Consider the following 15,632-nt stretch of genomic DNA (forward strand, 5'->3'; position numbering starts at 1 on the left):
AATATGAACTACAAGTTTAATAGAGAAATACTATTCTTCTTATGCGCCTATTGTATCAATGGATAAGTTATACAGATTATACTCCTCCCATACATAACCTAATAATCGCGTGAGTATGAGATAGAAATTTTTATATGTAATAAAAATGGTAATACATCTGACAAGTTATGCAATGTTTAAACAAATGTACATTATTATTTAACTATTACTTTATTGTATTCTGTTACATTATGTATAATTTAAATAATTATGAAATTTATTTTTAGGATTTATTAGCATAGACAAATAAACACATACTTACTAAATTTCTATTGGTCGTTGGATTTTATGTTTGTTTTTATTTAAGAATTAATCAATATAGCTGATACTGTTCTAAATGTAACAATGTATTCGAAGTGAGGAGAAAATAAGATTTATAGATTTTGTAATTATTATTGCAATATATTTCTAAAAAAAAATAACGTTTCGTTTAATAATATAACATAAATTTAAAAGATTGTCTAAAAATTTAGTTAGATATATAGAATACAGATAGCGCTATAATAGATCGATGGGATACGTTGGGCTTTCTTCAGTGTGTTTGTTTATGATCTTTGGTTAATTTTTGTTTCGCTTGGTGTTACGTGTAAATTTATGAGGTTTAGTCAAATATTAGAAGAAAAAAACATGGAAAGATATTCGGAAAGACGTTCGGAAAGATATTCGGATAGGCATTTGGAAAGACGTTCAGAGAGACGTTCGGAAAGACGTTCGGAGAGACATTCGGAAAGACATTCGGATAGACGGTCTGATAGGCATTCGGATAAATATTCGGATAAATATTCAGATAAATATTCGGATAAACATTCGGATAAGCATTCGGAAAAACGATCAGAAAAACATTCGGAAAAAAGGCATACAACAGACACAATGACGAATAGTCGGAAAAGAACTGTTGATCTTCTGACAGCAAAAACAGGAGGGGCTTACATACCACCTGCCAAACTACGTATGATGCAAGCAAATATTACAGATAAGTCTGGTGCTGCTTATCAACGTATTGCTTGGGAGGCACTTAAAAAATCTATTCATGGTTGTATTAACAAAGTTAATGTTAGCAATATTGGCCTTATAACAAGAGAGCTTTTAAGAGAAAACATTGTCAGAGGAAGAGGTTTATTAGCTCGTTCTATTATACAAGCTCAAGCTGCTTCTCCAACTTTTACTCCTGTCTATGCAGCATTAACAGCCATTATTAATTCTAAGTTTCCTAATATCGGAGAACTTATACTCAAACGTCTTATTATACAGTTCAAACGTGGTTTTCGTAGAAATGACAAACCTCTCTGTATATCATCTGGAACATTCGTTGCACATCTTTTAAATCAACGTGTAGCACATGAAATTTTACCTTTAGAAATTCTAACATTACTTGTAGAAACACCTACGGATGATTCTGTAGAAGTTGCTATAGCATTCTTAAAGGAATGTGGAATGAAATTAACAGAAGTATCTCGGAAAGGTATTGAGGCCATTTTTGAAATGTTGAGAAATATATTGCACGAGGGTCAATTAGATAAACGTGTACAATATATGATTGAAGTCATGTTTCAAATTCGAAAAGATGGTTTCAAAGATCATCAAGCAGTTCCCCAGGAATTAGATCTTGTTGAAGAAGAAAATCAATTCACGCATCTTATACAATTGGATGAAGCAATAGATTCACAAGATATTTTAAATGTTTTTAAGTTTGATAGTGATTATGTGGCTAATGAAGAAAAATATAAACAATTAAGCAAGGAAATTCTTGGTTCAGATGATAGTGATTCTGAAGCTGGTGAGGATGATGAAGAAAGTTCAGACGAAGATAGCAATGCAGAGACTACAGAGGAGAAAGAAGGTGTTATTGTAGATAATACAGAAACTAATTTAACTGCTCTTAGGAGAACTATTTACTTAACTATACATTCTTCACTTGATTTTGAAGAATGTGCTCATAAATTAATGAAAATGCAGCTAAAACCAGGACAAGAAATTGAGCTTTGCCATATGTTCTTAGATTGTTGTGCAGAAATGCGCACATATGAGAAGTTCTTTGGACTTTTAGCAGGACGGTTTTGTGCCATTAACAAAATTTATGTGACACCATTTGAACAAATATTTCAGGATTCTTATCATACGATACATCGATTAGATACTAATAAGTTACGAAATGTATCAAAATTTTTTGCTCATTTATTATTTACCGATTCCATATCATGGGAAGTTTTGTCATGTATAAAATTAAATGAAGAAGATACTACGAGTTCAAATAGAATATTTATCAAAATATTATTCCAAGAACTATCTGAATATATGGGTCTTTCGAAACTCAATCAAAGAGTTAAAGATGTGACATTGCAAGAAGCATTTAGCGGATTATTTCCTAGGGACAATCCAAAAAATACACGTTTTGCTATTAATTTTTTCACGTCTATTGGTTTAGGGGGTTTAACAGATGATTTAAGAGAACATCTTAAATCGTGATTATAAATTTTCAACGTATATATAATGATTTCATTTAGTATCCTAATCTATAAGATAAAAACAAAATTGTAACTAATAAATATTTATATAAGTCATTTTTATACATATATATATATATATATATACAAAGAATATTTGAATATTTGAACCTATGACTTTGGATTTCAAAATAAGATATAAGATTTTATAATTAAAATTTGCGCGCAAATATATTATAGGTCTGCCGAAAAATTCTCTTTGCTCATAAAGAAACAATTATTTATAATACGTTGACTGCTGTAGGGGTCACCGGTGACTGACACCCGACTTGACTACAGCGTCGTGGAGGCCACCGGTGACCGGCGACGCGATAAATAATGAAAATATATAATTAGGGTAAACATCGATCCAATAAATTTTTTAGATAATATCATTGATTCCGTAGTGGTTTAAAGAAATTAATGCCGTACAGAATATGTAATTATAATTTTATTAATACAAGGAAAATATACATATTATTTGTACACATAACATTATTTGTATACATATTATTTGAAACACGGTAGGCAAAGAAAAGGTGAACTAGGACAGTCAGCACAATATATCGCTACTTTTTTAATGCAATTCTTTGCTCTCATTCTTTCTAGCTATTTTGAATTTTTTTCGTAGCACTCTTTGCGAAATCGCCCTTACATTTCGCATACTTCCCGATTCCCTTTTAAGCTCATGACGACGTTTTTTCTGTACGCAATTTCTTGATGAAATGGAATCTTCATCATCAAAACATTTCACTAAATACATCGCTAACTTCATCCTAAAATCGGTGATTGAAATATTTTTTCGAGTTGCTTGTTTGTATAACACCATTGAATTTATAACATAAGTATTTAGCAAAAGCTCTATTGCCAATTTTCTGTACCACTTTATAGTTTTTCGCAATGGTGAACTATAAGCAGTCATTTGATTAGACAAATCAACTGAAGATTTCCCTAAATTATTGGGTTGGTAACTAAGCGATTGCCGGATTTCAAATAAGAAGGAAACGACAAAATCCGCAATCACTTAGTTGCCAACCCAATTTAATCTATTATCATATTTGGCTTCTCATATTCGTAGAAAAATGGTCTACAGTGTTCTTAAAGGTCATTGAGAGATCCCCACCACGAAAACTTCATAAAATATGTTTATATAACTCACCTTATCTACTATAAATAATATTTAAACATAATCGCATACTAAAATATTTATATCGTCCGGCGAATGTTAAAATTTTTTTATTATTAATTTTTATTATTATTATTATTATTTTTGTTTCAAGACAAAAATAATTTTAGATTAGAATACACTTACTAACAACTAGCTAAAGTTAGAAAAGTAAGTTATTAAAGTTGTACTGTTTAGTAAGCACTAATTCCTACTACTTCTCTCAATCGTGGTCGAATATTACCTATTCGAGGAGGAATATCTGATACTATTTGGAAAAAAATAATTATTATTAAGATTTGGTTACAGATCTAAGGTGTAAGCATATTTAATATAATAAATTAAGTGATAATGAAGATAATATTTGTATTTCACATATGAGGTTATTTATCCAGTCTTGACAAGTATAATTTTAACATAATGTACATAATAACGTATATATTTCGTTAATAATCTGTATAAATTTATAAGTTTCGCCGTTATAAAAATACGTTTTATTTACAAAGCCAATATTATTATTAAAAGCTTATCATATTAGCTTAACATTATCAAGCTAAATTATTATTTATTAATGCTAATTATTGATAACCATCTAGTTTTTAAGGAAAAACATTTTTCGAAAAGTATTATTTGAAGTTAAACTGTATTATCAATTGTTTTTTCATAAAACATCAAATTATATTTTATATTACTTAACTACACAGTTTCTTCGAACTAGTATTTATATATTTTTTTATTTTCAATAATTTATTAATATATACATACATATATACATATATATATATATATGTATATGTATATATATATATATGTATATATATATATATATATATATATATATATGTACAAATTGCTTTTACAGGTTATTTAATTATTTTTTAAAATAGGCAGTGAAGAATGTTTCGAAACTTGAAAATTGTAATGTTACGAACTGTGAATAGAAAATTTATTTCTCGTAACAAGTACGTATAAAATGGTTATGCTAAATTAAGAATAAAAGAAATTTATGATTAGCAAATAATAGCACTATTAAATTTAAATTTGTTGAAAATAATAATCTATTCAATTAAAATGCTTTAATATTTATTTTAATAATAAATATATTTTTAGTTCATCAGAAACACCTAAGTATGTAACAAACAATGTAAGACCAATTGAATCTACTGTAGATTCAAAAGAAATAGAATTTTTTGGAAAATTAAACAATAAATGGTGGGATCCCAATGGTCATTTAGCTCTTCTTCATATTATGAATCCTATTAGGATACAGTTTATACGAGATGGCTTAGCTAACACGGGCATTATTAAAGATGATACAAATTTACCTTTAAAAGAAACAAAGATTATTGATGTTGGATGTGGAGGAGGAATATTCTCTGAATCATTAGCTAGAATAGGAGCAGAAGTAACTGGAATAGATAATTCGTTAGAATTGATAGATGTTGCAAAGGAACATGCTTTATTAGATTCCAATTTATCAGGAAGATTAAATTATCTTCAAACTACTATTGAAGAATTTGAAAAAGAAAATACAGAGAAATATGATGCAGTAGTAGCTTCTGAAATTTTGGAACATGTATCTAATCAACAATTATTTCTTAAAGTAAGTACTTATAATATAAAATGAATTAAGCACCATAAAAAAAAAGCTTCTTTATACTTTCTGTCTTTTATTTTTATTAGTCTTGTTCATCAGTTATAAAACCTGGAGGGTCACTGTTTATTACTACTATAAATAAAACTTTACTATCTTGGTTGGGTGCAATTATTGCAGGAGAGTATATATTGAAGTATCTGCCAATTGGAACACATGATTGGAACAAATTTATTTCGCCAGAGGAAGTTCAACGTTTCTTAGAAACTTGTAAGATATAAATTTAAATTTATTATTTAGTTAATTTAGATTTAAATTTAGTTATAAATTCTTAGCTGCATTATTTTGATAAAATATTTTTATATAACCATCAGGTGGTTTAAAGACAAAACTAATTCATGGGATAGTTTTTAATCCAATAAAAAACGAATGGTCTTGGTCATCAAATACTTCAATAAATTATGGGCTTCATGCAATCAAACAATAATAATCCAAAATTGCCCATATAATAATTATGATTTATAATATATAATTTACAAAAATCAAAATTTATTATTTTTTAATATGATATATAATTTTTATATGTATTTATGTATCAATTTACATTTATATGTAATAAAATATATGATTTAAATGTCTTCAGGGTATATAACACCAATTTGTTTTCTAAGTTCATCTTCTAATTTTGCAATTAATATAGATGTATTGTGAGACATTTTTGGGTGTTCTATCATACCTGTACAAATAATTATATTTATTAAATTATAAAAAAAATTTTATATTGAGAGTTTATGGTAAAACAATAGAATACCTTTTTGAAGGCAAGTACGAACTGCAGCAACTTCATAAGACAATCCTGCGCTATTTATGAAATTCATTTCGTGCTTGACTTCTGGTAAGGAAACATGCACAGTACCACTTGGCAAATATACTTTAGGTGGACACCAAAAATTTGGTACACGTATCGTTCCTTTTGTTCCGATGATATAAGCTTCATTAGGCAAAGTTACTGAACTATGTGTTAGAATAGTGGCAGTACGATTTCCTTTATATAAAAGAGTTGTAGAAGTTGATATATCTATTCCTTCTTCATTTAAGAATCCAGCAGCTTTAATTGTGTGAGGCATTTCATTATCAAAAACCATGCAAACAAATTGCAAACAATATACACCTAAATCCAATATAGTACCACCACCCAAGCTTTTCATACTAAAATTATCACACAGAATATGTAAAATATGCATAGTTACATAATATCTTTTTAGATTATTATAATTATTTAATATATTTATAGAAACAATAAATTATAAAGGGATATTATTAAAATTATAAAAAAATATATCTATTTACATACTTGAGTCTTTCAACATTTTTTAAATTAAATCCAAATGGAACGATAACTTGATGTATTTCTCCTATATTGCCAGATGAAATTTCTTTTTGAATAGCATCATAAACTGGGAAAAAACGACTCCATACTGCTTCCATGAGGAAAAGATTTTTACTTTTTGCAAATTCTATTAATTCTGTTGTTTGCTTCAAATTCATTGTTAATGGTTTTTCACAAAGAACATGTTTCCCATGCTCTAGCATTAACTTTGCTGTTTCAAAGTGTTGAGGATTCAATGTTGCAATATATACAACCTCTGATAAATATTACAATTATAAAAATTATATAATTACTCTTTATATAAACATTTTTTAAAGTATAATAATATATGACTATATACCAATATCTTCATTTTTTGCTAATGTTGCATAATTATCATAAGCATTTTTAATATTGTGAAGTGTCGCAAAAGCTTGTGCCCTTGAAACATCTCGTGCTGCAACACCAATTACTTCATGTTCTTCTTTGGGTAATGTTGCTAAAGCTGTTACAAAGTCATGTGAAATTTTTCCAGCACTAATTATACCCCAACGTGTAGCCATCTAATTAGAAATATAAACTCTTAAGATATGTACATATTTGCTTCTAATATTAATTTTGCAAATCTGAATTATATAAAAATATCAATTATTTACCTTCAGTAAAATTTTATATATTTTATATAAAAAATGTTTTTGATAGAATTTTTTTATAAAATTATTAGTAGTTTTAACAATTGATTAATTACTTACTTTGCAAAGATTATATTAATTTCTTGTATTTTTCTGAACTGGTACGTTTTGCAGATAATTATTATATGAACGAACAACCTTCATATGTCTGTTAGATAAGGAAATATATATCAAATACAGTAATATATATGTGTACATCATACACATGATAACCGTATAAGAAATTATAAAAAAAATTAAGATTGTACTTATCTTCAGTTATTTATTTATAATATAACAAGAATATTACAATCTAAATATTAAACTATTAAAATATATTATTCATGCAATTAAACAATAATAATCCAAAATTGCCCATTGATAAATGATTACACATTTATTCATATTATTTGTACGAATTTAATAAAATAGTATAATTTCTATATTTCATACATACATAAAAACAGAATAAATCTTTCTACGAGTAAAGCTTTATAATTGTTATGTAATCATAAATTAATATTAATAATATCGCATTAAATAAACTTATTAATATGCTATGTGGGGTTAAAAAAAGTTTAAATGTTAAAGCACGCTTAAGTTTCGAAATATATATATATATATATTAATTTAATTTTTTGATAAATATATATATCTCATATGTCATTCAATAAAGATTTGAAGGCACACCATTTTTTCCAATATATTATATACTACGAGTGTAAATACAATGTTTAAATAATTTGAAAAAAAATTATTCGTCAATTATTAGAAAAATATTACCATTATATATATATATATATATATATAGTGGTAAATTATATATATAGTGGTCTTAATTCCTATTGAATAAACTAATAATCGAATTAATTTTTCTAAAGAAGAGAAAAATTGAAAAGTAAAAAGTACTATTACCAACATACAATGTATTTTTAATGGAAAACGACCCTTATGACAAAAAATAAGTAAAATATATCTTTGGTCATTAATTACTGATGATGAAGATTTTTACTTCATACGGCTTAATTTAGCTTTTTCGTATTTCAAATTATCCTTATTTGAACCTATTCTATAATGAAAAAATATTAATATGTTCGGTAATATTCCTATATAGTGAAAATTTGACAAGCCAATAATATCTCTGCAGAGACATTGATGACCGCAGGTATATGTACACGTCACGTGATATATTATAAACGTTGTCCAGTCACAATCGAGATTTTCAGTAAACTAAAAGAGAACGTTTTTTTGTCGTCGTTCGTTAATTCATTCGTGGCTCTTATCTTGCGCATTGTTCATCATATAATTTATTAAATTATTACGTCGAGGAAGTCATCTGATTAATTTGATCGAATTTGTTTATTATTCTGCTTTGTCATTTCGATTGATTTTATTCTCTCTTACACTCACTTTGCGCAAAAGGCTAACATGGACGGTAATAAAGATGAGGCAGAAAGATGTATTGAACTTGCTGAACGTTATTTGCGTGAAAAAAAATTCGAAGATGCGGAAAAATTCATACGTAAAGCACAAAAGCTTTATCCAACGCAAAAAACAGAAGGTGAGAGGAAGAATTGTCTATAAGATTTCATTACTTCACTTTCAAACTTTGTATTGGTATAAACAATTACTTAGTACCAATTACAGATATTATTTAGAAATATAATCAATACTGTAATTTAAATATGAAACATGGATTTCTTTATTCTACGATGATACATATAATTGGCATATTGTATTGGATTGAAATGAAATTAAATAATTAACTCATTGTGTATTCTGTAGAACAGATAACTTGTTAATAGTATAAGCATATATTATTTTCATAGATCTATTAACAAAAGTTACATCTCTATTAAAACAAAATGTGAAAACTGAATCAGAACCTACCATTAGAAAGAGACATACTGTTAATAAGGAAAATTCTCAAGCTCAAGCTACTACTGAATATACAAAAGATCAACTTGAAGCTGTAAAAAGGTATATATATGTTTATATATAATTGTATTGTATTCAATACATAAGATAGTTTTAAAAAGTTGCAAATTTGTATACATAAAGAAGTATTGATAAACCTAAACACAGACATGTTTATCATTGTTTAATCTTATAAATAACATTTATAGAATTAAGAAATGTAAAGATTATTATGAAATTTTGGGAGTAAGTAAAGATGCAACAGATAGCGATATTAAAAAAGCTTATAAAAAGTTGGCACTTCAATTACATCCTGACAAAAACAAAGCTCCAGGAGCTGCAGAATCATTTAAAGGTAAACCATCTTATGAAAAATTTTAATGATTTAAGAAAAATAATCAAATAAAAAATGATATAATTTCAAAATCAAGCCATTGGAAATGCTGTTGCTATTCTTACGGATGTTGAAAAACGGAAACAATATGATCTTTATGGTCCTGAAGAGGAACGACTACAAAGTAGTCAAGCTCGTCAGAATCATACGCATTATAATTACACACGAGGTTTTGAAGGTAATCAGATATTAAAAGATTTTAATAAAAATACATATTAAAATATTTTTAACTGCATTTTAAATAATATAACTTAATAAATAATAATAATAAATAATAATACTTTATTAAATATAAATAATAATAAACAATACATTATGTAGCTGATATCACAGCCGAAGAATTATTTAATATGTTCTTTGGTGGAGGAATACCTCAGCAAGAATTTTATATGAGACGTACAGGTGGTAGGTGGATGAGACAGCAAGAAGCACAAGCTCAAAATGCTCATTCTCAGGTATTAAGAAAAAGACATATTGATTGATAAGTGTTATTTAATAATTTATATATAGAATATTATCAATACCTATTAATCTTTCAGCAAGCAAATGGATATACCACATTTGTCCAATCATTGCTTCTTTTGTTGTTAATATTGATATCTATGATGAGCAGTTTTTTTATATCAGATCCTATATATAGTCTACATCCTAGTGCGTAAGTAATTTATTATTAATTATCACGTGAATAAGTTCTTATTAAATGATTTTGAGACTGAAAAAGAACTGTGTAAAATTTATTTCAAACTATTAACATATTAATTTTTTGTAGCAAATATTCTATAGCAAGGAATACCAAGCAATTGAATATACCATATTATGTCAAGGAAAATTTTCATACCGAATATCAAGGCAGTTTGCATAGATTAGAAATATCCGTTCAGGAAGAATTTTTATTGAACTTGAGACAAGCATGTTATAGGGAAAGAAATTACAGTATGTATACTCATAATTTGTTCTGTTCTTAGGATGGAATATATATATATATTATAGAATTTATATTATAAAAATATTATATATTAAAACTCGATTATTCTCTTATTATTTGTAGAAGACGCACTGTTATGGAAGGCTCGTAGTTTTCAAGATCAAGAGATGTTTATTAAAGCTAGAAACATTGATACACCTTCTTGTAAAAGATTACAAACTTTGCAAGCTTCATAGCATATTCATGTAACTCATTAGAATTGTGTTGTAGATAGATGTATATTATATTCACGCGTGCATATTTATTTTGAGTGTGACGCAGGACGTTGAGTTATATGTTCGTATCTACTGTCATACATCGCGCGCCTTGCATAGCCTGTCATTAATAATATGGACCATGCATGATGTTTGATCCGTATCTAAATTGTTAATTGTTTGCTAGAAAATTAAATTTGAATAGTCCATTTAATGGTAATTTTACTAGTAAAATGATATTGAATTTATATTATATAACTAGATCAGATAAATTTAGCTTTTTTTAGATAGATCGAGTCAGTCAGGATAGCATAAAAGTTATTTATTTTCGTAGATTGAACAATGTCATTTACGACTTAGAAATTGTTCATATAATCTTAAATTTTTTAATAAACATCAGAAATTTTTAGTTTTTAAAAATTCGGTTTCCTATAGTAATATAAATGAAAAAAATATCTTAAAGTTATGTAAAGTTATGTAAAGTTTTATTGTTTTATTTCTTTTTATTTCTTTTATATATATATATATATATATATATATAAACACCTATGTTTCTAAAAAAAAGACTCCTCTCTTGGCTATGATGGTAATAAATAATGGATATACCATCTAGACATGTTGATAAAGAAGCAAATTATTAAAAAATGTAAATTGTCTTATTAAGTTAAATGCAGAGCTATCAAGATTGAAGTTTCCATTATAAAGTATTATTAATTTCTGTAATTATTGTCAGAGTTAAGTTTTAAAATTAATTCGACATAAAAATTATCTGAATAACGTATAATTGTTATAAAACTATATTTAATATAATTTAAATGTATTATAATGAATCCTATCTTATATATTATTTTGTTTGAAACGCTATGGATAAAACAAAAATTATTTTCAATGCATTATAAAATTTGACTCTGTCAATATATGCAGGGAAATAATGTACAAGTGTCTGCTTTTATAAGATTAAATGCAGAGATTTTAATTCTCAATCTCTCCAAAGTAGATCAGTTAGATATATATCTTATTGCATTATAAACTTTTATATGAAAACAGATGATAAATAGTTATTATCAAAGAGATTTGTATGTAGTTACAAATCATAAAGAATGGATCTTTAAAAATAAATAATGCAAATATAATACACGGAAATTAGATAAACATTTTTAAGCTCGATATAGTCTATCTGTTGTTAATTATTTATTTATAACCTTTATTATATGTTTTAGACAAATAACATTCTATTATTAGATTATGGTAAAATGAAATAGAGCATAGCTTATCTAATATTATACATTATTATTTTAGATCACTTTAATATATACATATTTAATCTTAATCATTGTGTAATGATTCAGATTATTTCAACAATAATACACATATCTCGATGAAAGTGTATTACGTTGAGACACAATATCTCTTTATATTGATGCAATATATGCAAATTTTAGTAAATATAAAAAATTCCAATTCTGCATATAATCGTCATTATATATTAAGATATTATAATAACGTATTCTATTTCTCCAATTCTTTCATTATAATTATTTATTTACATATAAAATATTATTAAGCAATGATTTATGTATTACGTACGTCACAAAATATTATTACTTGACTGCAAAATAAAGATATTCTCAGCAAGTAATGATCTCTTATTAATGCACAGTCGTTGATAGCTATCATAGATCGATCATAATAATAACTTGTAATATTTGATTAAATAATATGGAAATCAGAGAGAAAAATTTGTATTTTATGAAAATTAGTATGGCTCACAATGTACGATCATTTATCCATATAACTTACAGGATGGACATATCGACTTACCGGAATCACCGGAATTTGTTTCTTCATCAACATGGCCTCGCTATTGTAATTAAGAAACTATACTGTATATCAAGGTCCTTCCGGTTAACGGATAGAAAATTAAATTAAAATAAATTACAGAGGAAACAATAAATGCAAAGACGGTCATTATAATAACGCTTGCGCTCGATATAAACCAATCATTATATCTTGATGCATCGTCTTGTTGTCGTAAGGTTTGCTTACGATGCCTTGCTTCAAAACGTCGTCAAATTTCGTTTCAAACTTTTTTGAACGGGGGTTAACAAGATTAACGTCATACAATTTTATTATTCCTCGGTCATTTCTCTGACCTCACCTTTAACCAGTAAGTTTGATCTTCGAATAACCATAACACGTTCTTTCGTAATGCTTTCGCAAAATGCTCGGACGTTGAAAATAAAATAAAAAAAAATAAAAAAATAATAAAAGAAATAAAAAGAAATGTCTCCTTGTGCTAGAACGCACATCATTGTTTCTGTATTTCGCAAAATCAAATATTTTCGTCCGATTGATTTTACAATCTTTCCACTTACAGCAAATACATATACATATTTCAGATAACGGAAAAACGAGTCCACTCTTCTTTAATGATTGCAGTCGTACGATTGCTGGTATAGCGAAGGTACGTGACGCATTATCAACCAGGGGTTATCGTGCCGAACGATAAACACATTGACCTAAGAAATCTCCAGAAGAAATGGAGAGGATGGTAGATCATCGTGGTAATGAGGCAGACGACCGAACGATAAAAAATCAACGAAAGGCACGTGACTGAAGAAAACGTCATTGCAAATTGAGGGAAAGAGATCATAGTTCTTTCTTTTTTTCTCTCTCTCTCTCAATATATATACATATATATATATACATATATATATATATACATGTATATATATATATGTATGTATGTATGTATGTATACAGGGAATCATATAACGTGAAAATTTATCCTCCTATACGTATTAATTTAAACGAATATATTTTTTATATGATTTATTTTTTTTTCAAAGGTATTTCACCCAAAATACGTTAAGGAGACATATTATATGGAGTTCAATATGTACTTGTGTGCGTTCGTTTGTGTTTGTATATATAATCACAATGCATTTCTATTTCATGGCTAAGCTCTTTTGAAACTGTCGAATGAAACACACAGACAAGTTAAATCGATAATACTTTTTCTAAGGAAATGGATTATCAGCATTACGTTAAATGCATCAAACAGCTGCAGACGAGCGAAAGGGCATACGATAGCAGAAGGATTTCTATGGAGTTGATGGAAGAAGAGGAATACGAAGAGGAGGAGGAAGAAGAAGATAAAGAAGAAGAGAAGGAGATGGTATCGAATCTTCACGCGAATCCAAAGATTAAAACGGAGACGAGACTCGGTCTGTGCTCCGTTTGTCATCTTAGCATTGCCGATAGAACTTTAAATGAGACGAACGCTGCTTTTGAACGAGCTTCTTTTTCTTCCCAAGGACATCTCTTGTGTCGTCGTTGCATAGAACACTTTTCCTTTCAATCAGGTCAACGCCACGTAACGCAGATATCTTTGATTCCATCCTCTCGTATTATTTTTTTTTTAATTTTTTCTCACCCAACCCTATTCTTCTTATTACGTTTATAATTTAACATGTCAAGTGCTGCTACGTCAGTGGCACCGATGACCGTTGTTTCTTTTATAAACTCATGATCTGAGAATAATAAGTACAAACGAATTGCGACAACGACAAGAACCGATATATATCCAAATATGGTAGATAAAGGAAAAAAAAAATCTTGAACTTTACAATAACACGATGTCTATCTGTAGGAGGGAACAAAGCGATGACTTGTAAAGTTGAAGTACCCGAATCGATGATCACCTCTTATTCTAATGATTCTAATGTGGAACAAAGCGATGGCAGATATCAGCAACACAGTTATTATAATATAATACGGAAGAGCGAACAAGATCGATGCAATAACGAATTTAAATTTAATGGACAGACTACGTGGGAATACTCTCGTAGACCGATACGCTGTCCTTGCATCGATTGCGACGTTAACATTGCATTTTCGGCACTTACGCATCATTTCCTTTTTGATCATCCGGAAGTACCTATTCTGAGCGTTGAATCTGGTGTGAAAAGCACATTGATCATTAGTTTCGAAGCACTCTCTTATGATACCAGTCGATGTTTAGCACTTCTATTGGTATCTGATAAATTATCGTGAGTATAACAATTATAACATCGATGAACTTTAATTAATTTTGATTAAGTAACAAGCACTTCTATTTAATTTGACTTAACCGGTAGAACGTATCTTTAACGTGAATTTATATGTTATTACAAGAGATTCTGCTTCAAGAGTATTCAATAGTAATCAGATCAATCCTAAATACCGGAATCGTCTACCTCTTCCGCTATTAGCTGCTCGCTTAAACTCCATAAATCATTATTCACCTTCTGACGAGGTTTATACTCGTGGAGAAGGTCAATATGAGAAGAATATAATAATCGTCTGGGTCGCGGGATTGGATATCGGAAATGCCACAAATATTCTCCGATGTAGTATTCAAGTACGTTGACCTATTCATTATTCACGATATTGTCAAATATACGTTAAAGGAACAAAAGCTCTTTGAACAGGCCATGGATAATATCGATACTGAAAGTGTCCGATCATTAACGTACACGGGTCCAATAAATTCACTAAGGACAGCTCAACGACCGCGAGAAGTTTTTTTAAATGGTGATTGTATCGTTCTTCACGAAGGCTTGATCAGTCATATTACTTCCGGATGTACCAATCTCAACGTGAACGTTATCATTCATTAGTCACGTTTTCATAATTGGAAAATATCTACCACAGCAATCGCTAAATGAAACAATAAGATTATTTGAAATATTAGATATCCATAATGTGATGCACATTAATAACGAGGGAACGCTCGTTTACGATATTCCATTATTGTGAGAGATATAACAAGAATATGAT

General features: G+C 28.1%; 5 protein-coding genes across 9 annotated transcripts; 4 read left to right on the forward strand and 1 right to left on the reverse strand.

Annotated features, from left to right (window-relative positions):
• Positions 1-35: 35 nt before the first annotated feature.
• LOC118440357 (ubiquinone biosynthesis O-methyltransferase, mitochondrial-like) lies at positions 36-5,818 on the forward strand. 4 transcript variants are annotated; one of them, XM_085658437.1, is made up of 5 exons: positions 36-109; positions 4,575-4,649; positions 4,798-5,290; positions 5,371-5,551; positions 5,656-5,818. In XM_085658437.1, the coding sequence occupies exons 2-5, from the start codon at positions 4,585-4,587 to the stop codon at positions 5,766-5,768; spliced, it is 852 nt and encodes a 283-aa protein (XP_085514563.1). In that variant the 5' UTR covers positions 36-109; positions 4,575-4,584; the 3' UTR covers positions 5,769-5,818. The 4 variants fall into 4 exon arrangements, with proteins under 4 accessions (XP_085514563.1, XP_085514562.1, XP_035719145.1 ...); XM_085658436.1 differs by having other exon boundaries at positions 54-109; positions 4,550-4,649; positions 5,656-5,817; XM_035863252.2 differs by lacking the exon at positions 36-109 and adding an exon at positions 3,794-4,005.
• ncm (pre-mRNA-splicing factor nucampholin) lies at positions 542-2,653 on the forward strand. Its single transcript, XM_035863239.2, has one exon. It carries the CDS (start codon positions 634-636, stop codon positions 2,503-2,505), a length of 1,872 nt encoding a protein of 623 aa, XP_035719132.1. The 5' UTR covers positions 542-633; the 3' UTR covers positions 2,506-2,653.
• LOC118440356 (trans-1,2-dihydrobenzene-1,2-diol dehydrogenase) lies at positions 5,788-7,797 on the reverse strand. Of its 2 annotated transcripts, XM_085658435.1 has the most exons (6): positions 7,779-7,797; positions 7,403-7,490; positions 7,012-7,213; positions 6,636-6,927; positions 6,093-6,490; positions 5,788-6,017 (listed from the first exon to the last, which is right to left on the reverse strand). In XM_085658435.1, the coding sequence occupies exons 3-6, from the start codon at positions 7,211-7,213 to the stop codon at positions 5,911-5,913; spliced, it is 999 nt and encodes a 332-aa protein (XP_085514561.1). In that variant the 5' UTR covers positions 7,403-7,490; positions 7,779-7,797; the 3' UTR covers positions 5,788-5,910. The 2 variants fall into 2 exon arrangements, with proteins under 2 accessions (XP_085514561.1, XP_035719143.1); XM_035863250.2 differs by lacking the exon at positions 7,779-7,797 and having other exon boundaries at positions 7,403-7,559.
• Positions 7,798-8,516: 719 nt separating this feature from the next.
• LOC118440355 (dnaJ homolog subfamily B member 12) lies at positions 8,517-11,118 on the forward strand. Its single transcript, XM_035863249.2, has 8 exons — positions 8,517-8,882; positions 9,151-9,301; positions 9,448-9,593; positions 9,670-9,810; positions 9,954-10,087; positions 10,172-10,287; positions 10,402-10,565; positions 10,681-11,118. Exons 1-8 carry the CDS (start codon positions 8,750-8,752, stop codon positions 10,791-10,793), a joined length of 1,098 nt encoding a protein of 365 aa, XP_035719142.1. The 5' UTR covers positions 8,517-8,749; the 3' UTR covers positions 10,794-11,118.
• A 1,084-nt stretch (positions 11,119-12,202) lies between these two features.
• LOC118440354 (uncharacterized) lies at positions 12,203-15,597 on the forward strand. The gene is made up of 4 exons (XM_035863248.2): positions 12,203-14,176; positions 14,464-14,863; positions 14,988-15,213; positions 15,284-15,597. The coding sequence occupies exons 1-4, from the start codon at positions 13,840-13,842 to the stop codon at positions 15,470-15,472; spliced, it is 1,152 nt and encodes a 383-aa protein (XP_035719141.1). The 5' UTR covers positions 12,203-13,839; the 3' UTR covers positions 15,473-15,597.
• The last annotated feature ends 35 nt before the right edge of the window (positions 15,598-15,632 follow it).

The sequence above is a fragment of the Vespa mandarinia genome, chromosome 7 (genome assembly GCF_050613455.1).
Source record: "Vespa mandarinia isolate Hongniang chromosome 7, ASM5061345v1, whole genome shotgun sequence".
NCBI lineage: Eukaryota > Metazoa > Arthropoda > Insecta > Hymenoptera > Vespidae > Vespa > Vespa mandarinia.